Source organism: Haemorhous mexicanus, chromosome 25, assembly GCF_027477595.1.
Source record: "Haemorhous mexicanus isolate bHaeMex1 chromosome 25, bHaeMex1.pri, whole genome shotgun sequence".
NCBI classification, from domain to species: domain Eukaryota; kingdom Metazoa; phylum Chordata; class Aves; order Passeriformes; family Fringillidae; genus Haemorhous; species Haemorhous mexicanus.
This window is the reverse complement of record NC_082365.1, coordinates 1,290,534-1,315,032: the sequence shown is the minus strand read 5'-3', so window position 1 is coordinate 1,315,032 and position 24,499 is coordinate 1,290,534. Positions and strand designations below refer to the sequence as shown.

The 24,499-nt window shown below is 53.3% G+C and overlaps 2 protein-coding genes across 6 annotated transcripts; both read right to left on the bottom strand.

Annotated features, from left to right (window-relative positions):
* Nucleotides 1–37: 37 nt before the first annotated feature.
* On the bottom strand, nucleotides 38–13,511 carry TBC1D22B (TBC1 domain family member 22B). Of its 4 annotated transcripts, none has more exons than XM_059867838.1 (13): nucleotides 13,430–13,511; nucleotides 8,648–8,704; nucleotides 7,393–7,709; nucleotides 6,417–6,596; nucleotides 5,871–5,941; nucleotides 5,338–5,466; nucleotides 4,881–4,946; nucleotides 3,903–4,017; nucleotides 3,335–3,441; nucleotides 2,934–3,009; nucleotides 2,527–2,654; nucleotides 2,200–2,295; nucleotides 38–1,739 (listed from the first exon to the last, which is right to left on the bottom strand). In XM_059867838.1, exons 3-13 carry the CDS (start codon nucleotides 7,670–7,672, stop codon nucleotides 1,611–1,613), a joined length of 1,377 nt encoding a protein of 458 aa, XP_059723821.1. In that variant the 5' UTR covers nucleotides 7,673–7,709; nucleotides 8,648–8,704; nucleotides 13,430–13,511; the 3' UTR covers nucleotides 38–1,610. The 4 variants fall into 4 exon arrangements, 3 of the variants coding, with proteins under 3 accessions (XP_059723821.1, XP_059723820.1, XP_059723818.1); XM_059867837.1 differs by lacking the exon at nucleotides 13,430–13,511 and adding an exon at nucleotides 12,469–12,618; XM_059867835.1 differs by lacking the exon at nucleotides 13,430–13,511 and adding an exon at nucleotides 9,796–9,986.
* Nucleotides 13,512–13,829: 318 nt separating this feature from the next.
* Nucleotides 13,830–24,411, bottom strand: PHTF1 (putative homeodomain transcription factor 1). 2 transcript variants are annotated; one of them, XM_059867831.1, is made up of 18 exons: nucleotides 24,305–24,411; nucleotides 24,184–24,240; nucleotides 24,039–24,108; nucleotides 23,244–23,402; nucleotides 22,752–22,911; nucleotides 22,335–22,460; nucleotides 21,370–21,529; nucleotides 20,332–20,514; nucleotides 20,174–20,251; nucleotides 19,054–19,263; nucleotides 18,610–18,738; nucleotides 17,913–18,185; nucleotides 17,254–17,385; nucleotides 17,046–17,132; nucleotides 16,509–16,664; nucleotides 16,031–16,126; nucleotides 15,349–15,474; nucleotides 13,830–15,012 (listed from the first exon to the last, which is right to left on the bottom strand). In XM_059867831.1, exons 1-18 carry the CDS (start codon nucleotides 24,341–24,343, stop codon nucleotides 14,992–14,994), a joined length of 2,262 nt encoding a protein of 753 aa, XP_059723814.1. In that variant the 5' UTR covers nucleotides 24,344–24,411; the 3' UTR covers nucleotides 13,830–14,991. The 2 variants fall into 2 exon arrangements, with proteins under 2 accessions (XP_059723814.1, XP_059723813.1); XM_059867830.1 differs by having other exon boundaries at nucleotides 24,039–24,240.
* Nucleotides 24,412–24,499: the final 88 nt, after the last annotated feature.

Below are 24,499 nucleotides of genomic sequence, written 5' to 3'. Positions count from 1 at the left end.
AATGTCTGGGAAAAACAAGTCCACCTTAGGAAAGTGATTTCTTGAGATACTGTTTGGAGTTTTATTGGCAACAAGGTTGTGCCTGTCACATGCTTGGCCCGGGCCTCACCGCCTGCTGCTTTCTCCCCCCTGGGAACAGAAAGGGAACGTGGAGGCCTGGGAGCCTCCAGCCCTGCCAGGAAAGCCCTGGTGGCCCAGCAGAAGTGCTGGGAGAAGCCCAGGGTGGCCCCAGTCTGTCCCCTCAGGCCCTCCCAGATCCAGCACGGCCCAGAGGTGCTGCCCACGGAAGGAAATGGCCCTGGAACCATCCCCAGCTGCTGGAGTTAACAGCACCCACAGCAGGGCCAGCCAGGGCCTGCCACAGGGAGCCTGTGGGGACAGCAGGGAGAGCTGCCCTGGCTGCTGGGGACAGCCACTGCTGCATGCAGGACTGTTCCTCCCTGGAGTGCAGCCCTGGCACAGCCCTGCCCTGCAGCCCCTGGGGCTCCACAGGCTCTCTCCTGCTCTGCTGGGAGCTCCCACCTCCTCCCCTGCCCAGACCCTGAGATGTGTCTGTCACACCTCGGGCAGAGCCAGCACTGCAGGAACACCTCGGGGTAGAAACCTGCAGAGGGGTTCAAAACCCTGCACCACCACAGCCAGGCATCCTTCTGAGGCGTGGAGAGGATGGGGAGAACAAGGGGTTCATGTTATAAATATAAAATCTGCTACAAAGAGAAGACATATATTGTACATCTTTGACCCATATACACAAGAACACAATATACACAGAACGCCTCGGAGGAGTGGGGACGTTGTCAGGAGGTTTTTGAGAGATGGTGCTCCCCTCCGTGCCCTCCCCACAGCTGGAAGGGGCTCTACTCACAGAACATCAGTCACCAAAAGTTCCACCAGGCTGGCACAGGGCATTGCAGGGGGGTGTGGATGGAGTGGTCGTGGCCCCCGTGCCTGCCCGGCTGCCCTGGGGGAGAGGTAGGCGAAGAGGATGGAGACAAGGAGGGAGGGCAGGCACGAGGGACTCTCTTGTGAACCCACAAAGTGCTTGGGGGGGGTCTCTGGACCCTCGGAGCGAAGGTAGGCCCTGAGAGGAACTTCTTGCCCTGCCACCCTGGTGGGGAAGGATTCTGCAGCCAGGCAGGTCTCTGATAAGGCATTTTCATCTGGGACTTGGCGCAAACGGTGGCAGAAGAGAGGAGGGAGCGGATGGGGCAGCGCACGTGGTGCAGGGCAACGGGAGGCAGCAAAGCTGAAGTGGTCCCAGCCAGACAAGCCCAGGACAGGGAGTGGAGAGGACAGGAGGGCTTCGTCTCTGGCTCAGTTTATCTGTAAAGCTTCCCCCATGTTCTCTCTCAGCCCCTTGAAGCCTCCCTTCCTGGCGTGAGCCACCAGCACGGAGTGAAATACTGAGAGTCCTCAAATGGCACATCCAGGCGCATGGAGTGGCGGACAGGCACACGTTCAGAGTTAAGACAGAGTTCAGGTGAGCTTTGTACAGCAAAGAGCAGCTGCTGGCTGGAGTGTCCGAGGAGTTGGGATGACAAAAATGCCACAGTGATCAGATCGGGCCAGGACGAGGGGTGGGCAGGGTGGAGAGGAGCCAGTCTGGGCACCTATCGGCGGTAATGGTTTGGGGCATCTGCAAACATGTACTTGAGTCTGTAGGCTTCAGCCAGCAGCAGCCCAATCTCTTCGTTACCCCAGTGTATCGTGGGCAGGTTTTGTAGCAACATCAAAAGGCCCTGGAAGAGGGGAAGATGCTTGGTTTGGAGAGGCTGAAGGCACAGCACAGATCCAGTGCAGGCTTGGGGCTGGCCTGAGCAGTGGCAGCAGCGCTCAGTAACTTTTGCTCACCACACTTGCAGGTCTGAAAGGCTCAGGGAGAACAGCAAGATGTGCTTGGGTCTAGATCTGAACCAGTGAAGCCCCCCAAGCCCCTTGGAATAAGGGTGCTGTTCCAAAGTTACAGCTGGAGGGCAAACACTGATCAGATCTGGAATGGGATGTTTGAACCCTCCAACAGCTCCATTCTCTGTCCTTATCACCAAGGCTCAAGTTACTTCCAGGCAAAGCTCCTGAGACCAGATGAGCTTGGAGCCAGCTCTGACAGCTGTCTATGTCCACACTGGGCTCCCAACCAGAGCAGTTCCCTCCCCTCTGCTTCCCTTCCCCAGGGAGTCACCCCCAGCCTCAGGGTCTTACCTGGAAGTCTTCCTCATCCAGGATCTCCTTCCGCCACTTGATCAAGAAGGCAGCACAGACGTACAGGTGGAAATGGGAGAATCCTTCTGGCTCTGACTGTGGACAGCAAAACTCTGGGTGAACTCCTGCAGCTCAGCTGGAGAACAACCCCCAGACACAGGTGTCCTACTGGGCCACCCATCACCCAGCTGGCTGTAAATGTCCTGGGGCCACACTGCTTTGTTTCCCTCAGCACCCCAGCTGGTGCCAGGAGACCTCTGTCCCTGTGGGGACAGGGACACAAGGGACAGGGACAAGCCAGGAGGGAGCTCAGAGGAGCCTGCATACCTGGTAGGTGTCCCAGAGGCGGATGGTGCAGCGGAGGGGCAGCTCCCTCATGAGCAGGTTGTTCATCCAGCGAAAGGCAAACTGCAGGTACTCGACCTCGTACTTCCTAAAGTGATTATGTACCTGCTCTGAAACAGCACATTTCACTTACACACCTGGGGCTCACAGTGCCCCAGCTCCTGCACGCTGCTCACAGCACAGTGGCTTTCACACACTTTCAGGCTGAGACATTTTCTCCCAAATTCCTTCTCTCCCCACCCTGTGCTGTCACCAGGGGGTTTCTGGCTGACCCTGTCCTGCTCTGGTTCCATGAGTGTTGTAAGAAGTGTCTACCCCTGCCCTGAGAGCTGTCCCAAAGGAGGCCTCCCTCTGCTGTGACAAACCTGAGCAGATCCCGTGTCACCTACCATCGATCCGGCTCACCAGCTCCTCCAGGGCTTTCACTTTCTTCTGGATCCCTGGCTGTGCAAAGGTGTAATTGTCCTGTGGGGAGAGGCCCTGAGTCAGCAGCTGGGACAACAGCTACAAATGATCAAACCCAGACCAGCAGCTGGACATTGTCCTGAGCCAAGGAGACAGGGCTCTTGAGCACCAGGACTCTGCCTGCTGGGAGTTCCCCTGGTCAGGAGGGGGCCATCTGGAGAGCCACAGCACCATCTCCCCAGGATTTCCCAGACTAACAGATTCAGTGAAGAAACTGAAGTCACTGAAGTAGCAAAAGCTCCCTAATGCTGGAGCATGCAGAATACTTACCCAGACAGGGAGAGGAGACAACCACACAGGAATTCCTGTGGCCCCAGAGGCTCACCTGAATCCCATCCAGCAGCTTGCTCATGCACCAAAAGCTGTCGGCCTCGATGCTCCGTAAAACATCCTGGGACAGGTTTGTCACATCAAAGTTTTCCACATCCTCTTCTGCAAAACAGAGAGGGAAGAGCATCAGGGAGATGGGGGACACCAGGGACATGGCACAATCCCAGGGGCTTTATCAGGCCAAAGCTTTGCAGGAGGCACTGCAACACTCTCCAAGTCAGGAGATCCAGGTCTGACCCTCCTGGCTTGACTGACCCAGCAGTTTGCTCCCTTTTCTCCTTGGGAAGAGAGCACCCACCACGCTGCTGTCACACCACTACATCAGATCAAATAACAGGGCTGAGCTGGCCCATTTCACATTTCAGAGACTCAGAAATCCTGGCAAGCAACCAGGGAGCAGAGATACAGCAAGAGGTCAAAATACAACTCCAGCCAGGCCCAGGCACTCTGAAGGAAGAGCACATCATCCTCTTCTCCAGCAGAGCAAGTTCTCCTCCTGCCAGCATTTCACACCACTTCAAATCCCAGAGTCAGGAGTGCTTAGAGCAGCAATTGTCACTTACCAACGTGCTCAGAGAGGAACACAACAAAGAAGGGGGTGACCAGGTCATTGATGCCCTGCACATAGCCGCTGGCTGGGTGGCGAATGGCCCAGATAAACAGGATTCTCTCAAAAATCTGGGGAAGAAGCAGGGAAAGCAGGTACCTGCATTAGCCATGCATGAAAGGAAGGCAGAAAAGCATAACTGCTAAGCTCAGGGAGTGCAGACCATGCACTGGCAGGCTTTTCTGTAGCAGTAAGGTGATGTTAGAAGCATAGAAGTCCTGGGAGAGACTCTGTGTCATGCACAGATCCCACATGCAGGCCAGCCAAGACAGTCCAGGCTCCTCATCAAAACCTCTGCTTGAAGAAATGCAGACCCAACTTTTCAAGACCCAGACAGCTTAATATCCACAGGACAGGGCAGAGCAGCCTCCTTGGCTGAACATCAGGTGGGAAGATGAGGGATCAGCACAGTACTTCCCAAGAAGCACCACAGATCAGGATACTTCCCAACAGGTCAGCCTCCCTCACAGCCACCAACGTGGCCAGACTGCCCCAGCCCCTGGACACCATGCTCTGACACCCCACACACACACACACACTCTGAGCCTGTTTCCTGAGAGGACAGCTGCCCACACCTCCTGGCCACCTCTTGAACGCATCCCTGCCAGGCTGCTCCCATAAAAGAGGTTTTGAAGCAAAAGAGAACTATCCTGTGCTCTCCTTCAAATGCCTTCAATTTGTCTCAAAAGCTTCAGGTTTTTTACCAGCTCTTGGCTACATCTTGCTAAAGAAATCACCTCATAACCCCCACGCTCCAAGTTTGATATCTTTCAGCAACGTGGGACAAGACCAGACAGTTCCAGGAGGTATTTGCATCAGGAGCTGTCAGGCAGGGAAGTCTCCCCACCAAGTTAACTTCCTAGGAGCAGTGCTGGCCTCACTCCACACACATCCCATGGCAAGGGCAGGGCAGGAGCTTCACCCCCCCCCTTACCTCCTGGACAAGTGGCTGCTGGAAGAGGGGAATGAGTGGGTTGGTCCTTGGAATGTCAATGTGGATCTGGAAAAGAAGGTGGGTTACACACACCAGCTGTGCTTTTCAGGGGCACAATAACTTGTCACAGGCTAACAGAGGCAAATCCACCATGAGTGTTCCCCCAGGCAAGAGCTGACAAGCACAGTGAGGGCTACAGATGACAGCTGTACTGAGAAAATCAGCTGCAGTCTGCTCTGCTTATGTACAGGCAGGTAGTTCAGACCTGAAATTTTCCTAAACACAGGAAAAGCTTAAACTATCAAGGACAGAACCACGGTGCCTTTTCCCCAAAGAGAAGACTCCTCCTAGCTACAGCTAGAGCAAGTCCTGGCATGACCCCCCCATGGGGACAAGCAGCAGCAAGAGAGAGGAGAGGGCTGTCCCCAGAGCAGGAAGGCAGGAGGAGGGTTCCTACCTGTCTGTAGGTGTCCTGGTGGTGCTCCTCGTTCCGGGAGTCGTAGTACTGCTGGATGAAGCCGAAGTACTCCTCCCTCTTCCGCTGCAGGGTCAGCTTGCGGCGCTCCGAGTTGGCAGGGAGGTAACCCTGCAGTGGGGGAACTGAGCTCAGGGCAGAGCCTCCTTTCCTTCCTCACCTCCCTGAAACCCTGCCAGCTGGGCACTAACAGCAGGCACGCAACTCAGGAGCTGGGGAAAGAGCTTTCATGGAATTTGGCCTTCCTAGCCCCTGAGCCTGGAGTAATCCAACTTCATCAGATTCAGTTCCCCAAAAGGGAGTGAGCCACGCAGTGCCCACACCAGCGTGGGCTCTGAGCTCCAAGAGGATGCAGCAATGGCACTCCCTGATCAAAAACCCTACAGCTCACCTGGAAGCTGGGCACTGGGAACACACAAGCAAAGCTGGCTATGGGACACAGGCAGCTGTAGGAGCACTGTCCCTGAGGTGGCACAGTCCTCCCAGACTCTGGTGTCACAGCTCCCAGTACTTACTGACAGCAGTCTCCACGTCACAGGCCGGACCTCTCTGGGCACACCAGGCCAGCTGCATTTTCTCAGCTCATCTGCAAACGGACAGTGGTGGCAATGGATTAGATCCTAGGCACGTCCAGGCACCACTACACCTAGAAGGAGAGGAAAGCCCAGTCTGCTCCTGCAGGCTCTGGAGACAATGAGCCTCCAGGAAGGCTCCCACACTAGCAATGACTGGGGATGTGGGTCTGCTGCAAGGAGAGTAGAGATTATTTCAGCCCAGCTCGAGCACAGAACTGGGAGCTGCAGGGTCACCAATGTGCCAGGACCTCAGTTCTCCTGCAGAGACAGCCCCCAGTGATCCCAACCATCATGTGCAAGATGGAGAATGGTTAGGGACAGACAGGGAGGGGTTGGAGGACATCACCATCTGCCAACAGGGCGATTCCTGCAAACACCCAGCTGGTACAACTGCAGGCAGCGATTTGTTCCACCCCAAAGCAGAGCTGATGCAGACAGCAGGCCCCTTCTGGCCTGCCCTGCCCACCCTCAGCGTGCCCCACTCACCCAGGTCGGTGTTGTGGCTGGAAAGGAGCTGCCGGAACTTCTCCAGGCGCGTTTTCTCCCGCACGGTCATAGGGGGAGCCCCGGAGGCGTTTTGGTCCGAGATTCGAGCCACGAGGGGGATGACGGGCCGGAGGGGGAGGGACTGCTGCTTCTGCAGGGGGCTCCGCACACAGGCCTCCTCTAGCAAGGACCAGAGGCTGCACTGAGCTGGGCCTGGAGCTTCCACCTGTCCAACCCCAGCTCGCTGCCACAGCCACTGTCAGACAGTGCAGATTTCACCCTTCTGTTCCTCAGAACAGCATCGCTGGCCCACTCAATGGATCAGCAGCTCACAGGCATCTGTGGTGGCTCTTCCAGCACTTCCCCCCATTTCTGCCTCCTTTCCTTCCTCCTGCATCCAAACACCTGACTGCAAGTGGATCAGACTTCCCTCCACATGTGGGTAGGACACAGGAGACAAGGCAGAACTAACATTTAGATCTGCTCTGTTGTCCAGACCTAAACATCAATCAAGCTGATGGCTAGTGCAGAGAGAGGAGCTGATGGGCTGCCAGTGCCATCTCCTGAGGTACTCTCACTGCACAGGCAGGCAAGGCAGTGAGCAGGGGCTGCTGCTGCCCAATTCCCTGCCCAAGCTGTGTCAACACGACCTCATCCAGACCTTTGCTAAGAGCAGCACACCAAACCACTGTGAAGCAGACAGTGAGCAAGTCCCAGAGAGAACTTAACAGATCTCAAAATTGACTTAGCACCCAGAACATAGAATACTCTGGGGCAGACATGCCTGAAGCAGGATATTGAGCAGCTGAGGACACGAGCATTAAAGCCAGGCCTCTGAAAATGGCTCCTGGGAGTACAGGATTCTAAAAGGAAGAAAAAGCCTCTTGCCCATACTGGGAGTAGCAATGAGCAGTTGAGTTCAGTGGCCAAGCAAGAGAGCACTGAGCAGGAGGCTGCTCCTGAAGATGGCTCTTACCAGAGGTCCTGGAGAGCTGGGCCTCGCTGCTGGACTTGATGACCTTGCAGTTGGTGGGCAGGTCCCCGAGGGCAGGCTGGCACCGCTCGGGCTTGGCCCGCAGCTTGCTGTGGTTCTCCAGAACCTGTGCTGCCGTGGCCTTGGCCACTTTAGAGTTCAGAGTTTGCAAAGAGGACGAGGAGGAGGAGGAGAAGTCCTCGTCTTCGTCATCCCCGATGTCCCAGGCGTCGCTGGTGCTGCGGGCAAACTCGTGGAAGCTGGAGGCCTTCTTGCTTTTCATGGGCAGCCCACCGGCCTTGGAGCGGTCCTTGATGAAGCTGTGAGCCAGAGGAACAGGAGCAGAGCCCTGCTGTTGGATCATTTTCCTTCCTTTCCCCACGCCCTGGCTCCAATCAGCCAATCTCTCTTCCCAGTTTCCCTGTTCCTCCTCCCAGCCCTAAGGAATATGTTAAGTCTCTCTGGGCTGCCCGCTGTCAGGAGGGGCTGTCACAGGCTGCTGTGACAGCAGTCTCAGAGGCCACAGTGGCAGCACACAGCTGGAGAGGTGCCAGCCTTCCTGGCTCAGAAGGGCAAACGGGAGACAGGTACAATTCCTCCAGCTCTGCCTTCCCCCACCCTACACAAAACAGGTACATCAACACCCCAAAAAAGGTCTTACAGCCTGGAGAGAGGCATGTCAGAGGGCAGACAGAGCAGGTCTCCTTCCATGCACACTCCCCAACCAGCTGCAGTTGTTCCCAGCAGCCAGACCAGCCTGGGTCTTTCCTCAGGCACAGAAGGAATTTACTCTTTAGCTACAGGAGCCAAAGTCCACACCTGAAGCAGGGAACTTTCACCACTACCCAGCACAGGACAGGGACAAGGAGGCAGTTCACACCAGGAATTCTGCCTTTTCCTGCTGGAAAGGCTGCTGCAGCTCTCCAGCCTTGTAGCTGCTGGGCAGCTTTACCTCCCTTTCCTTAATTCCTCCAGCTCCAAAGAGGAGCAGAAGGATCAGACACTGCTAAAAAAAAAAAAATTAAAAAAAATAAATCTGTTCCCTTTGATGTGGGTGTTACTGTATGGATTTCTGGCCAGTGAGGGCACCAGCAGATAAGCTCTCCCTGCAAGCTTTCACAGAGCTCAAGGCAGCACCACACCCCTTGCACTGCTGTCCTTCTCTGTTGCAATATCACAGTGACAGGGATGCTGGAGACCTCCACCCACTGCAGAGCTCCAGGCCTGGTGGCTGCATCTCCAGGAGACAAACACTTACTTTTTGGTGAGCCTGGAATCCAGGGGAGGATGCTGTGCTCCATAGACAGGCTGAATGCTGCAGGAAGGGGAAAAGAAGAAAATCCAAGATGCTGTAAAAAAGAGGTCCTACAAATAATCTCAGCCTAAACTGGGGTCATGCTTCTTGCCTGCTATCAGGAGCTGAATAAAAGCCCAGAAGCAGCTTCAAAAACCTTCCACCTTACAAGCCTTAGATCCAAAGTGCCACATGCAGATGAAGATTTGTTCTTTGCAGTAGCAAAGAGAAGCCTTGTCTAAACTCTTAGGGCCGGTCCAGCCTGAGCTGGGATTTGAGATCTGCTCTTTCCTGCACCACCAGCTCACTCCACATGACCAGGTGTCTCAGTCTACCTGCTGCACACACTGACAATTGTTCTCTTTTCCAGGTTGGGGAGCTCACCCTGCCAGGCCCTGTGGGACAGGGAAGGACTCCAGGCACTGCCACTGGGGCTCCTCCATAAATGTACTCGAGGGTTTGAAGCCCATGCTGGCTCTTAGGATCACAGCCAATGCCACGGAGAAGGAATTCCTGGTAACACTACGTGGTTTGACTCAGCTCCAAATCCTGGTTTAATCAATTACTTCCTATGTGGCCTGAAATGAGTCACCACGTCTTGGTCCCTGGTTCCTTGGGACTCATGGGACAAGGAGCCTGAGGGCTCCAGGCCCTACAAGGGGAGCATCACCTCAGAGAGGAGCTACTAAAACCATGCTCATTGCTGTTTTTACAGACTCTGGAGGTGAGACAGGGATCCTGAGTTATCACCTGCACTGGAGGAACTATTCACAGCCACCCCACCCTGGGAAAGAACCTCTGGAAAACAAGTCCTGCAATGCCATGGCACAGACAAAGGCCCTTTCAGAGCTGGCACACAAGGAACAAGCTTCTCTTGGGTCAATAGAGCTGGCCTGGTTTCTAGGAGCTGCAGATGGTGCCCGGCAGTAAAACCAGCAGGCCCAGCCATGGAGGAGAGGGATGGCAGCCTGCTGCAGCTGGGAACAAGCTGAGGATGCAAAAGCAACAGGTCCAGCTGGCAGGGGAGAGATGCAGAGAGCCAGGGAAGAGGCTGGAAACAACCACAGCACAGAGAGATGTGGGTGGAGCAGCCCAGCTAGGGGAGGGCTCACCACTGCAGTGGCTGTCCCTCATGGCTGGAAGTCCTCTCTGAGTTTATCCATCGAGGATTAAGCCTAGGACAGAGTGTGGTGACTAATGAGCACCTGGAAGTCAGGACTGCAATTAAGCAGAGGCACCTCCACAGGTGGACATAGCAAAGAGATGATGAGGAGTAAGAGGAACAAGCCCTCCAGATCTGCATTGCTTCCCAGTGACTTGTGGCAGCTCCCTGCAGGACAGAAGCCAGCAGAGCCTCTCCCATGCCCAGTCCCAAACTCAGTGTCCCAGGATATCCAGCCAAGGCTCCTCCTCCCTGTCAGGGACCCACAGGCTGCCAGAGGGGAACTGCTCTGACTCACCTGGGAAGCCTGGACTCCACAAGACCAGTGAAGGATGTGTGTTAGAGAGAGGAGGGGATGTGGCAGCCAGTGCTGGGGAAGGGGGAAACCCTTTCCTGGGGTTCTGAATCACTGTTTGATACAATGGCAGAGGGTCCCCCCTGCACACAGCTCTTTTTGAAGTCTTACAAGCCAGACACCCCCCAACAAGAATCTCAAGCTGAACTAAGCTGTGCTCCCAGCCTGACTGGGTGAGTCCCCCGTTCTGTCCCAGTTTAATCTCTTTGGGACAGGCATTTCCTGGTCCCTGGATGTTCAGTGACCAATGGTGTGAGGGACAATGGCTGTGCTCCCTGTGTGACACCTCCAGGATCATCACAGGGTGTGGGTTATTGACACTGCAGCAGAGCATAGCCATGAAACACCACTGCCCCTCTGGACACACAACTCATTTACTTCCAGCAGGCTGTTTCTCCCCTTTTAAAACAGCATTTAAATAACCCCAGCAGACCCTGGCTGCCCATCTCTCTAAAGAGCAGGGAAAAAACAACACATCACAGAGGACAACATGCCAGAGCACTCAGCCAACACATCCCTAGAAAATTACCAGGCAGAGAATTCCCAGTGCAAAAAACCACAAGACAGCACTGGAAAAACAAAACAGCATTTACCAGTTCTAAACTTACACCTAAAACCCACCCTAAATCTACAGGGACCAAAAGCTAATAAACTTTATTAGCAAATAAAAGCTAATACAACTAAGTGACCAAATGCACAAAGTGTCATGGAAAAGGAAGCTAACACAGTATCCAAGTCTCTACAAAGCCTCTCTCTGCCAGATTGTCAGGGGAAAGAAAGGAGAGAGCCAAGAATCTGCACAGGAGGGTCTCTCAAAGCTCAGACTAAAAAGAAGAAAGGGAGGTTGATGTCTGGTGACCATGGATGGAGGACATCTCACCTCCACCCTGGGAGTCAGGCTGCTGAAGACCTGTTGGTGACTGTCCCTGGAAAGAAGCAGCACTCAGGAGGAACAGGGCTCCTGGGTGCAGGACATCTGCCAAGCAGGCAGGCAGGAGAAGGGGAGAGCACTGCCAAAACCTTCCCCCTGCAGAGTGGCTCGGGCAGGCCCGGCTGCCAGACCGGTTCACCTGGTTTGGGCTTCCAAGGTAAAGCTCAGAAGTCACCAAAGGGAGAAGAGAGGTGCTGTCCACGACCACCAGCTGAGAGCAGGGCTGACACCTTTGGGTAAGAGGCAGGAGCAGTTGGGAAATAACCCAGGGAAAGCACTGGATTGTCCTGCCACAGGGGCAGCAGAGGAGGAACAGAGAGCTCCTTGCTCTCCCTCTGCTTACCACAGACATGGATTGTCCAGCCAACCTGAAGGAGCTGCACAGTGACAAGCAGATGAGTGAAAACACTTCAGAAAGAGGTATTTAACTGGCCCAGCAGGATTTAAAACCAACTAAGCATTTCAGACTGCACCCATACCCCAGGAGGCGAAGGGCAGGGTTCAGATAAGGCAAATGAGAGCAAAAGTGAGGAGCACCAGGCAGGAAAAGCACTTGAGAAGCCTCCACAGAGAGGCTGATGCCCTCTTTCCAGCTCTTGCTCCCAAGGCAGTGTAGGGAGCCTGTCCTTCATCAGCCCCAGCCTCTTCTTCCTAAATACCATGGCAATCACACATTTCACTTGTTTCTCCCACTGCTGAGAGAGTAAAGGTGCCTTGAGAGGAACCAGGGCATCACAGCCAGAGGAACTGAGGCAGGGGAGGTAGAAGCAGAGCTCTCACAGTCCTTCCCCTTGAGCAGGAGCAACATCCCACACAGAAGAGGGGAATGGGGGGGCTCCATGCCTTAGCAGGAACATCCCTCTGGGACAGAGCTGCTGACACCTCTAAGCACTTTGGAAGGATGAGTTTTCTTCAGTATCTGTGGAAAGGAAGATGGCCCAGCCCTGGCTCTCAGCCTAGCCCAAAGAGGCCTCCAAGGCACCCTGGTCCCTCCATCCTGCCTGCCATGGGGGCACACAGGGGGTCCCCGCAGCCCCCACACCGCCTGCCTGGTCCCACAGATGAGGGACAGCTCTGACCCTGCCCTTGTCCCCCATACATCGAACCTTCCACAGCAAAATCCCCGTCCCGCAGCCTGGGCTGGCTCTGGCATCCCCCTATTCCAGGGAGGAACCCCGGGGCCCCCAGCCAGCTCCTCAGCCCCGCAGCCGGGACAGATCCTCCGGGTATTCCCGAGCCCTACAGGGGTACCCTGAGCCCCGAACCCGGCCGGGTGAGCGCCCCTTCCCCGCCGGAGCGCGGGGGGCGCGGCCCTCGCACCCCTTCCCGGGGCTCACCTGCCCGGCAGCTTGGCGCTCCGCTTCCAGAACTGCCTGCCGCTCTCGGCCGCCATGGCGGAGGGCGGGGCGGGCCCGGCGGGCCGGCCAGCCCGCGGGAGGGGAGCGGGGACCCCCGGCCGGCCGGCCCCCGGCGCGGCGCGGGGCGCGGAGCAAGGCGCGGCCCCCGCAGCCGCCTCAGGCCCGCCCGCCCGCAGCCCGCGGCGCCGCCATCTTGGCTCCGGGCGGGCCCAGCGCCGCCATTGGCCGCTGCGCGCGAGGCGTCGCGGATCCGCCAATCGCAGGCGGGCACGACTGTGACGTCAGCGGGGGCGGGGCCTGCTACGCTGGAGGGGCGGGAGAGACCATGGGGGGCACGGGGGGGGACGTGGGGCGGCACCACCCGGCTCCTGCCGGGGGGGGGGCTGAATGACATTTTCTGGGATTTTGGGATTTCTGCTTTTCCAGGGAATTCGCGGCGCTGTTTCAGCCCCGCCCTGGATCCCGCTCGCTGTCGTGTGGTGTTTTAGGTCCGGCGAAGTGACTGCTTCGGTCTGACACAGGAACCGTTTCTGTTCAGACTTTTAGAATTAAATAAATTAAATAAATTAAAAATTGCCTCCAGACGGCGTGGCATTTCCTGCACCAGACGCTATTATTTATCTTCTTTTTATTTATAGTGCATAAAGCCCATAAATAGTGCTCCAGATTGGAGTAACACCTCTCATATTATTACTATTATTCTCCACCCTATACTCCCATATGGAGCACTGAAAAATAATTATTGAGTAATTATGCAAATATTCTATTGTATATGCAAATTAGGGGACAAAAATCTTTTCCTACTGCCACCCCATAACAAATACCAAACACCTGCAGCACAAAGAATGGCAAAAAAAGCAAAAATAAATGAAAACCAAAACCACACAGGTACAAAACAGAACAGCATTGGAAGAGTCAAAACCCGAACCACAAGTCCTACCTGGGTGGGATTTCCCCTTCCCTCGACCTTCCTCTGTTCTTCCTGCATCCACGTGGCCTTGGAATGCCACACAATGGATGGATGTGCTGGCTGTAAATATTTATCTATTGCACAGCACCTTCACTCAGGCTCCTGGGGTTCTGCCTGGAGACACCTGCAAATCACTCTTTATTTTTACCAAGATCTTAAAACCCAACTCCAGTTCGTGGCCTGTTGGTTCTGCACTAAACCAGGCTCTTGGTTGGCTTTCAGGGCTGTGAGCCAGGTTTTACCCACAAACATGCTCTGTTCTGGAAAAGAAATGCAATTTATTATTGGATGTTTCCTTGACCCCCCCATTCCAGTAACAGATGTTCAAAAAGATGGCATAAAAATCATCAAGTGCTGTAGAAACCGTAGGTGATGATGAAGTGCTTGTCCTGCAGGTTTATTTGCACATTTTGCTATATAAAAATGTCACCTCCTTTTACATCTCCCAACCTTTCCTTGCACAGAAAATAGCTGTAAACAACTTACTACCAAAAATTCTTCTGCCATTTCACCCTCCTGTGAAGGAATGAGAAGTTCCTCAGTTTTTGCTCCTTTCACTACAATAAACAGAAGCCATTGGAGCCAGTGAAGGGAAATGTTACAGAAGCCTTCAAATGTTTTCCTGCTCTCCATGACCTTTCTAAACATGAACCTGAGGAAGTCTTTGTCAAAGCTGGTTTTTCCCCCCCAGATTTCCTCCCCAGGTGTTCAGGGTGAGGCTCTATTGCACTGCTGGGCTGCAGTAGCTGCTCACACCATGGAGCAGAGCTGCTGTCACAGCCAGGACAGGATGGAGCTGAGTATTCCAGGGAAGAGATGTGGCAAAACATTCTCCAGCTCATGAACACTTTGCCTGTAGTGTGTGTTGAAAGGTTTTTCTCCTGTAACCACTGTCCTCAATAATTTCTTTGCAGCAGCCCCAGCTCAAGCCCCCAGCAGGATTTGAATGCTGCTGGATGGGCAGCAGGGAAGGGGAATTCACCTGGTGCATCCTGAGGAGCTTCAGGATGGAGGCAAAGCCTTGAGCACACAGAGCTCTCAGGAAAGAAAAGCTCTTCAGCACAGCCAGGTCAGTGCAGCAAAGGATTCTCAACCTGGAATATTCCAGTGCAGCCCCAGGAAGGCTGACTGGGCCAGGAGGGCTGAGTCCCACCTTGCCACATGCCCAGGGTGCAGGTTTTACAGACACGTGGCCCCAGGCACAGCCACTGGTGTGTCCCAGCTGCAGCTCTTGTATGGCTTTAGTGTCTGATGTCCCACACCAGCTCCTGCTGGTTCAGTGCCAGCTGCCAGCATTGGGCCCCATTAATCCAGATTTTCTGTGCATGCCATGGGATGACATCACTGATGAGACCAGTTCACTCTGGATGTTGTAGAGCAGTAAAGCAGAAAGAAAACTTCTGATGCCCACACTGGGAATCTGTTTAAAAATTGGAATTACAGATTTCTGTCAGTTTTCTTCCTTCTGCCCACACTGCTGGTTCTCTTCTCTAGTGGCTGGTGGAGATCCCCAGGGCTGATGTTCTGCCATTTCATGGTTTAATTTTCCATAACTGCAAAGAGACAAGAAAAGGAGTTTGGGTCTAACAGGAGTAGTTTTCACCTCCATGTAACATTCTGTGTCTCCTGCCCATCCTGCTCTGCTCAGTGAGCTCCAGTCTCAGGATGAGCCACAGGAGGACTGGGATAAAGGGAGGAACCCTGGACCCTCACAGATTCACCTGAAGGGAACTGAAACTGAGGTGGGCCCTGTCCTTCCCCCCAGAACTGGCTCAGGGAGGTGGGGACACACCCAGCAGGTTCTGGTGTCTGGGTCCCAGTGCAAACCCAGGCTTCTCTCAGGGCTGTGAGCCCAGAGCTGTTCTGCTGGCTGGGACAGGGACACTCACTCTGATGTTGAATCCCAGCAGGTCACTGATCACTCCTGAGACAGCAGAGAGGATGACAACCCGTGTGATGTTGTAGATCAGTGGGTTCATGGTCAGCCCATACAGCCTGAACGGACTATCCAATTCCTGCAGTGACAGGACAGGGCTCCATTAGCACTCCCCAACACCAGAGAATTCATCCTCAGACTCCTAACTTAGCACTGGCACTCCAACAGAGTGGGCTGCCTCTGTGTCCTTTCTTAGACTGAATTTCCAGTGTTCCAGAGACATCTCCTGCTGAATCCAAAGGCTCTGCAGCAACCCCAGCTGCCCCAGAGCTGACACTCCAGGCTGCAGAATCACCCAGCCCAGTCTGTGGACTCCCAGACTCTGCTCACTCCTTCCCAAAGCTCTCCCTGCTGCTGGCAGTGAGGAGCATCAGAGCTGCTGGAGGAAAATGAGACTGGAGCAGTCAGGAGAAGCTGTGCTCACCCCAGCCTCTCCTCTCACTTAGTTAAACCACTGCTCATCAAGATTTCCCAGCACTAATTACCCCCACTGGCCTTGTGCTGCTGCCTGTCCTGTCACAGCTGCAGCAGCACTGAAACCCCCCTTGTGAGCACTAACTCAGAGAGCCAAGGGAAGGGCAGGGCCACGTGGCATTGCCATAACTCCCTGCAGCCATGCAGGCAGAGCAGCTCACCTTCAGCAGCTTTGTGGACAGCTTCAGCACATTGTTCACCAGAGACAGCTGCTCCTTCTTGTTTGGCTTCTTCTCCATCTTCAGGTACAAGTTTATCTGTGACAGACACCACAGGCCAGGGGTTGATATTCCAGCACCAGCCCCCAAGTGATTCCTAACTAAGGGAAATTGGAGCCATTTTTGCAGTCTGCTGTCACTCCTGAGGTAGTGAGCACTGATAACATCCTTTTCCAATTGTTTTGGCTAATACACATGAACCCAGAGACCAAAATAATCTAGAACTTTGGAGTTTGAGTCTGGCCCAACAGGACCAGCTCAGCCCCCCCATGCTGACCAGTGTTTTGTTGCCTTCTGGCCAACACAAGGGTTGATCCCTACATTTCAAACTTTGCTTCCAGTATTCAAGCTGGTTTGAAATACAATAATTATATCCAAACAAACCACAAAGCCCAGGGGAGAACAAGCTGAAGGGAGCTACCTGCTCAGTGAGCAGGATGGAAATGTTGCTGTACTTCTTGTTGGTCTCAGAGCCCAGAGATGCCAGACGTAGCAGGAAGAGGAGCAGTGCTGCCTCCCACATCAGGAACTCCCAGTTGTAAGCTGCACTCAGAAAGGTTTTGTGACCCTTAAGAACCTGTATGGGGAGAAAACACAGCACCAAATGTCACTAAGTGCACAAGCACTGCCCTTGCTGCTCCTCTGCCCTGCCCTGTGTGCTCTACAGCCACTGACAGCTCTTCCCAGGAAGTGTAAATCACTCCTGCGATGGGGTTCCAGGGAAAGGTCTCATTTCTAACCTGCCTTTAGCTTGGAATTGGATATTTTTTTCTTTCTGTTCAGAAAAGGAGCCTTGTTCCTCCTCTCCCCTCCCTCTGCCCAACTAACAGGCAATGAAGTGCCTTTCCTTGTCCCTCTGGCAGTCTCAGCCAAGCCTTTTGCAGGCTGGTGAAAGAAAAACCTCCAGCACTTGGGAGGGTTCTCCCTACTTTATAAACCACAAAGGTTAAAATCTCACCTGGGCACAGCAGATAAAAGCAATTGAAAGAGCCAATAAAAAGACTGAGGACACCACAACATCCACAGACCTCTGGGGGCCTCGTCTCTGCAGAAACAAGGACACAGGGTCAGGGCTGAGTGTGGTGTGCAGGCAAAACTCACCACAAACAGCTGGCACTGGCACTGGCACCCCCTCTGCAATAACCAAACCCCAGATCAGGACTCACCTTCAGGTAGGAGCGAAGGGATAACCAGATCTTGATGTTCTCCACCTTCTTGAGCCTGAAGTGAGGGATTTCATATTTCCTGGCTTTCCGAGCAGATGTGATGTGACTGAAGAGCTTGGCAAACAAAAACCTCTGCAAGTTAAAACCAGAACCATAAATTAGTGTAAAACAGAACAGATTGCTTGGGATTCTCAGTGGTATCTGGCAAAAGGGTCACTGAGGAAGCTCAGCATGAGACCTGAGTGCTCAACCTCTGTAGCAGCAGTTGTTTTCATAGAATTCTAGATTGGTTTGTATTGGGAGGGACTTTAAAGCTCATCTTTTTCCAGCCCTTGCCAGGGGCAGGGACACCTTCCACTCTCCCAGGTTGTTCCAAGCCCTGTCCAACCTGGCCTTGAAGACTTCCAGGGATGGAGCAGCCACAGCTGCTCTGGGCAACAGAGAGGGGACAGAGTAAGACCTTGGGGACAGGTAAGGGGGAAACAGGGGAGTCAGGAATGCTATTGATATAGTATAATTTGTGACTGATCAATAAGAACCTTCCCAGACTCCCCTCCTGACCTTGGCAAGGGCTGGGATGAGATGAGCTTTAAGATCATCATCCCATTTTTATTCCTGCTCTCCAGGTTCCTGAAAAGCACCAGGAGCTTTAAACCCACCTGTTTGTAGGTTCTCTCAGCGACACACATCATGAAGAAAAACATCCAGGTTAAGCACAGCCTTTCCAGAAAGTTGATGGCAGACAGGATGAGCACAGGGGCACTGATAGGGGCTCCACAGAAGATGTGCAGAAGCTCCATCACAGAAATGGAGCAGAGCTGCTCCAGGTTATCCGTGCGGAACAGTCTGTAGAGGAATGGCAGGAAGGCCAATCCAATGGTGATGATGTTTCCCAACATCTGATACCCCACTCCTTGCTGGTGGGCATTAACCTGACAAGCAGGAATAAAAATGGGATGATTACCTGGGGTTTGCATCAAGGAAAAGGCCTGTTGTTGTGGTAGCATCAATTCAGGCAAGCAGTCGGTTCCCCTTCCCTCCACAGGACAGAGACTAAAATAATCCCACCCATTTCAGTCCAAACCCAAAACCAATCAGCCAAATAATCAACCCCCCACTTCCAGCACCCTGCAGAGACAATCAGAGATAATCAGCACTTGTCAGTCTTCAAGAGACCTCCTAAATAGGGGGTTAGGCAATTTTTCAGTAAGAACATGTGGGACAACCATCTTTGCAGCTGGGGAGGGGCCAGTGTCACACTGCCCCTAATATTTGCACGTGTAGCTGTTTCCAGGGGTTTTGGTGCTGTTTTCTGAAGTGGGAGGGAGAGGCTGCAATGCCACACAGCCTCCTTACCCTGCTCATGATAATCCCACTGATCTCCAGCACGGACATGTCCACCTTCTTGCAGTCATTCCCTTCCCAGATCAGAGCACTCACTTTGGCAGACGCTGGGCTGGTGTTCTGCAGCCAAAACAGATGGTTCTAGAAAAGAGAGAGGAATGCAAAAGCTGGGTCAGCTCTTTCTATCCTGCTGTAAGAAATGCCTTTGCCTAGAACACATTTGGATTGAGGGGGAAATTCCATTTTGGGTTAAATACTTTGTTTTGGGATAAGCAGCCCTGCAGAGGGGAGAGATAGACTTGATCCTGAATCACTGATGTAATTTTGAGCACTCCAGATTTCCAGTGGGACTCTGGCTTCATCCTTATACCAACAGCATCCTCGTGTGCCACTCACGTTTGGGAAGATGGGGGAAGAGGGGGAAGCACTCCCAGCTCCTGGATGGAAATCACCAACCTGCTGGAAGACATCCTCCTTGGGGTCCCTGCGGGAGTCCCTGCGGGAGCGCTCCTCGCTGTCGCTGGTGCCCGAGGAGCGGCACTCGGGGCCGTGCAGGAGATCGTCCCACAGCATGTCCTCGGTCTCCGAGTCCTGCCGGGTGCTCTCCGAGTCCCGCCGGCTCCCGCCGCAGCTCCGGGGCGCCACGCTCAGGCACGACCGGGGGTCCTGCAGCACAGCAAAGGTCACACGGCACCGCCCCACTGTGGTTTGTACAACAAGCACCTCCTCCTCATCCTCCTCCTCATCAACCTCCTCCTCCTCTTCTCCCCCAGCTTCCCACAGCTTTGAGTGCTCCCAGTTGTACCCACATGATGGAAATGGTTTAAGACAATGTTTGGGGAAAAAGCATTTCTATACCAGAACTCACACAAAGCCCATTAATTCCCTACCTCTATTCCTACAAAATAAAACTGACGTACTCATTTTAATATAAAAATGTCCTTTTTTATGACTTTTGCATAATCTGTTTTAGTATTTCATTTATATTTTGTATTAATTTACATATCTCCATATTTATAACTTGATAGTCACATATTTATATTTTATTTTCAGGTAGGGGCAAAAAACCAAAGTAATGAAGTGACTGAGTATGTCTCACAGAATAGATTTATTCCTTCATTACAGGAGTTGGACTTGATCCTTGTGGGTCCCTTCCAACTCAGGATAGTCTGTGATTTTAAAATCAAAATTTATTAGCTTAAAAGCTGCAAGCACAGCACGGCCTCCCAACCACAAGAGCAATTGCAGGAGCAATTAGAGGCAGCTTGGACTGTCCTTTGCTGCCAACAGAGTTAGTTATTTGTTTGTTTGTTTGTTTGTGGTTTGTTTAACAAAGCAGCACAATCAGGACTGTGAACACTGTGAAGGATTACAAGGCTGCCAAGCAGCAGGGAGAGAAGTGGTCACACCTTGCACCTGAGGATTCTGAAGCACAAACATTTCATAACAGTCTGTTCTGATGAAGGGGGGTTGGAATGAGATGAGCTTTAAGGTCCCTTCCAGCCCAACCCTTTCTCTGATTCTGTGACCCCTGCCAGGCCTGGGAAAGCTCCCTCTCCTGACTTTACAACCATACCTGCCTGTATAATGTGGATTCCAGCTCAGACTCCACAACACTGTCAGAGTCTCTGGCAGCTTTCAGGGCTTGCTTGACCTGCCACGACCAAAGGAAAACCACCTCATTATCCACAGCAAAACAAGGTGTGGAGAACAGCACTAATCCCACCTGGGTACCTGTGAGACAGCCTGGTTGAGAGAAACCAGAGGCCTCTTCTTCTTCTCCTCGTAGCTGTTGTCACTGGAAGCCCCTTCCATGCTGGGGCGTGGCAGGAGCCTCTGTGCCAGGGCCTCAGCCTCCTCAGCATCCTCCTCGCTCGACAGCTCGTCAGAGGCACCGTCCCTGTTGGTGCCATCCTCCTGCAAATGCACAGCCAGGCCACACCAAGGACCAGCCTGAGTCCCATCAAAGGCTCTGAGGCAGAGCTGCCCCCCTGGCACAGCCCTCAATGCCTGCAGAGGCAGCACATGTTCCCCACAGAACCAGAATTCTGTTGGTATCAGAGACTCCACAGATTTTAACTCCTTCCCCCTGTTCTTACCTTGCCCTAGAGGTAACGAGAGAGAATTTTGGGTGAGTGGATTTGGAGCTGGGGAAAGGGCAGGAATGGGAGGATGCAGCAGCAGCTCTTGGCTGTGCCTTACCAGCACCCTAAGCCCAGGTGAATCTACGAGCTGGGGGGTAACAAACCCAAAATCCTGGGCTGTGCCCCTACACCGAGCTCTGCTCCTGTCCAAATCCATCACAGAGAGGAGGTGGGATGGCACAGTACAACAGAATTCCACACAGGATCTTTTCCAAGCTCTTCATGTGGAGTTGATACACCACTGGCCCAGAAGAAACTCAAGAGTAATTCCCAAAATCTTTATGTTTCAAAGCTTTCAACAGAGGTCACAATGCTTTAGCTCTTTCTCTCTCCTCAAGGAGAGAAGGTGGAAGGCATCCCTACCCATAGCAGGGGGTGGAATGAGCTTGAAGACTCCTTCCAACCCAAACTATTCTGGAATTCTATTCTATGATTATGAAAAATACCAGCACCTTTTCAGCTGCTCAGTGAGAGGCAGAAAGGGGTTTCTAGGTTAATGCAGGCAAAGATTAGCAGGAGGAGGGAATATCTTGTATTAGACCAAACCATACATTGAAATACCCACACACTTCTGGCACACACAGAACACACTGAAACTGGGATTCCAAAGGATCTCCCCTGGCAGTACCTGATGGCTCTTCTCCCCATCAGAAAGTTTACTTTTCTCTTTGGAGTGCAGCAGCCTGTGATCAGATCTGGCCTGTCTGGCCTTGATGCCATCACCCATAGCACTCACACCACTTTCTGTCTCAGTCCCTTTCTCAGCTACCAGCTTTACTCTTCTATTCCTAGGAGGGAAAATACAATTAAATGCTTTTAAGTCAGGGAAAAACTCTTTAGGGTAAAACAACCTGGTCTTCCCTTGTCACAGGTGCAGCATCAGACAAGATACCTAAGGGATAAAGAATTTTCTTTGGCTGACAGGCTTTGTGTGCTGAGCATGTTAAAAAGATTTATATCTACTTCACCCTCACTGAACATGTCTTTTGTAACACTAATAGTATCCTAAAACTTTTAAATCAAAGGAAATTTTTCATTATTTAAAAAAAAAATAAGAGCAATTCACAAGACAAAAAGTTCTCATGAAGAGAAAGCACCGGTGAGCTGGAAACTCACCAGGAAATTCACCTGGGAGAAAAGGAGAAAACAATGAAATATTATCCCATACAATCCCTCCTCCTTTTCCTTGAGTTACCTTTGGAGAAGGAAGGTGCCAAAGTGAGACAACTGTCCAAAGCAGAAGCTACAATTGCTTTTGGAAATCAGCTAAAACAGCAATATAATCTGAGCACTCATTCAAACAAGGTCACTTATCTGATAAATAAAAATAAACTCCACCACATTCTGCAGCTCATCTAACACTTGGTTTCACATGATCTAATTTTATACAGTCTAATTTTATATGATCTAATAAGGACATACTAAATATTCCTGAGGAATCAGCTTCCCACATTACCATGAGAATTTTAAGTCAAAAAAAGGGACTGACAGGCTGTGGGGATGTCAGTGACAGCACATGCTGTGCCTTCATTCTCCAGGTACCAGATTGCTCCCGGTGTCATGAGCAGCACAAACCCAGCAGGGACCACGTACCTCCTCTGGAAGAGCAGACTGGATAAATTGGTCAGCAGAGTTGCAGAGCCAGACTGCTCTTCCTTGCTGGTTCTGTCAGGAGAACACCAACTGTTCCCATCCACACCCACAGCCTTGCGTAACTTCCTGAGTTTTAAGACAAGGAGAATGAAGTTGGTGTAAGAAGCGACTTTAAGGTCTTTTTTCAAAGATTTGAATGAGATTTGAGCAGCTTTTTGGATGCCATTTTTTGAAGCCATGCAGAATACTGACTTCCAGACACAAAAATTCTGCCTATACCCCCAGCACGTCAGGGCGTCACTGGGAAAGGCACAAGGGACAAAACCCGGAGGGAATCTTTGCTGCAGCAGCCTGAAAGGAGGAAAGCTGGATCCAGCCCCAGCTGGGAGCCCCCCAGGGCCCTCTGCTGGTGCTCACCTGCGGCGCCGGCTGAGCCCGTTGCTCCCTGCAGCTCTGTTCACCTGCGTGGACACGATCTGGCAGTGAACTGTCCCCAGCAGCAGCATAAGGCACAGGGGTCCCATCACCTCACTGGCACTCACAACAGGCACCAGGAAGTACAGCACCACTGCTACGACTGGAGAGGGGGAAATGGCACCAAGGCAAAAATTAAAGAGTCTGTCTCAACTATTTGTTTGTTGTGTTATTATTTAATTTCTGCAATCACTAGTGCCACACACAAGTGCTGTGAAATGCACACTAAGTAGGTTCCAGACAAGATCCTCACACTTGAGATTATGGACTACAAAATCATAGACTCACTAAGCTTGGCTAAGACCTCTGAGTCCAACCACTCCCCCAGCACTGCCAGGTCCACTCCTAACCCAGTTCCCCAAGAGCCACATCCATACATTCTTTGATGTCACATTCCTTGCAGGAGAAGGTTTATGGCACAGCCTGTTCCCTCACCTTGCATAACGTAGAGCACCAAGAGCCACATAAAAATGCGCTGGGAAGTGACCTGTATCCACCACTGGCTGAACAAGGGGAAAAACACCACTCTCACAATTCCCTTCCGTGTCAGTGATGTCCAGGGAATTTCAGGCTTGGCTTTGGCAAAGGTAGAGCCTTGGAATTAAAGGGGAAAGAGCCATCATTAACTGTGAATCACAAGAGCTCCCTTGCTGGAGTTCCCCTTTGGGCAGCCCCAGCCCTGCCACAGGGCTGAGCAGGGGGTGACAGCAGCCCAGTTTCAGGCACCATTCAAAGCTACAAAGTCCCAGCAGACACAGCTACAGCAGCTCCTTGTCTTCTCTCAGAGCTCTGCCTCTGACCCTTCCCTGCCCAGCCAAGCACTCCTGCAGAGCCACCCCGAGCTCCTCCTGCTCTGCTCTCAGGGTTTCAGTGCCCATGAGCAGGGGCTCCCCTGGCAGCAGGGCAGGCTCTGCTTCCCCCACCCTGCACAAAGCTGGGATGCACCTACAGAACCAGGGAATATCCTGAGCTGGAAGGGACCCACAGGCATCGCCAAGTCCCTGCACAGACCCCCACAATCCCACCCTGGGCATCCCTGGGAGTGTTCTCCTGGAGCTCTGGCAGCCTGGGGGCCGTGCCCATTCCCTGGGGAGCCTGGGCAGAGCCCAGCACCCTCTGGGGGAGGAACCTTTCCTGATCTCCAGCCTAACCCTCCTGTGACCCAGCTCCTGCCGCTCCCTGGTGCCATCCCTGTCCCAGAGGGGAACGAACAGAGCCGGCACCGCTCACCGCTGATCAGATCCACGTCGATCAGATCGGGCTGGATGTGCCCCTTTTTCTTCGGCTTGTTCTTGAAGCCCTGCGGGGCGGAACACACGGCCGAGTTAGCGGCGAGAGATGCGGGACCCGCCCCCCGTCCCCCCGCCGCCGGTACCTTCATCTGGGTCTGCTCCACGGCCTTCTCCCATATCTGCTGGTCGTAGGCCCCGATCTGAGGGGAGAGGAGGCTGAGGGCACGGCCGGGCCCGCGCCAGCCCGTCCCGCGCCGCACTCACCTTCTTCTGGTACCATGAAATGGCATCGTGACAGGCCATGGGGAGCGACGGGACCGGCGCGGCCCCGGCACCGGCACCGACCCCGCTCCCGTTACCCTGGAAACCGCCCGGCGCTCGACTGGCTCCGCCTGTCGCTCCCCCTCCCCACCCACCCAGGCAGCGCCAGCCGAGCGCCGAGCGCCGCCCGGACCCCCC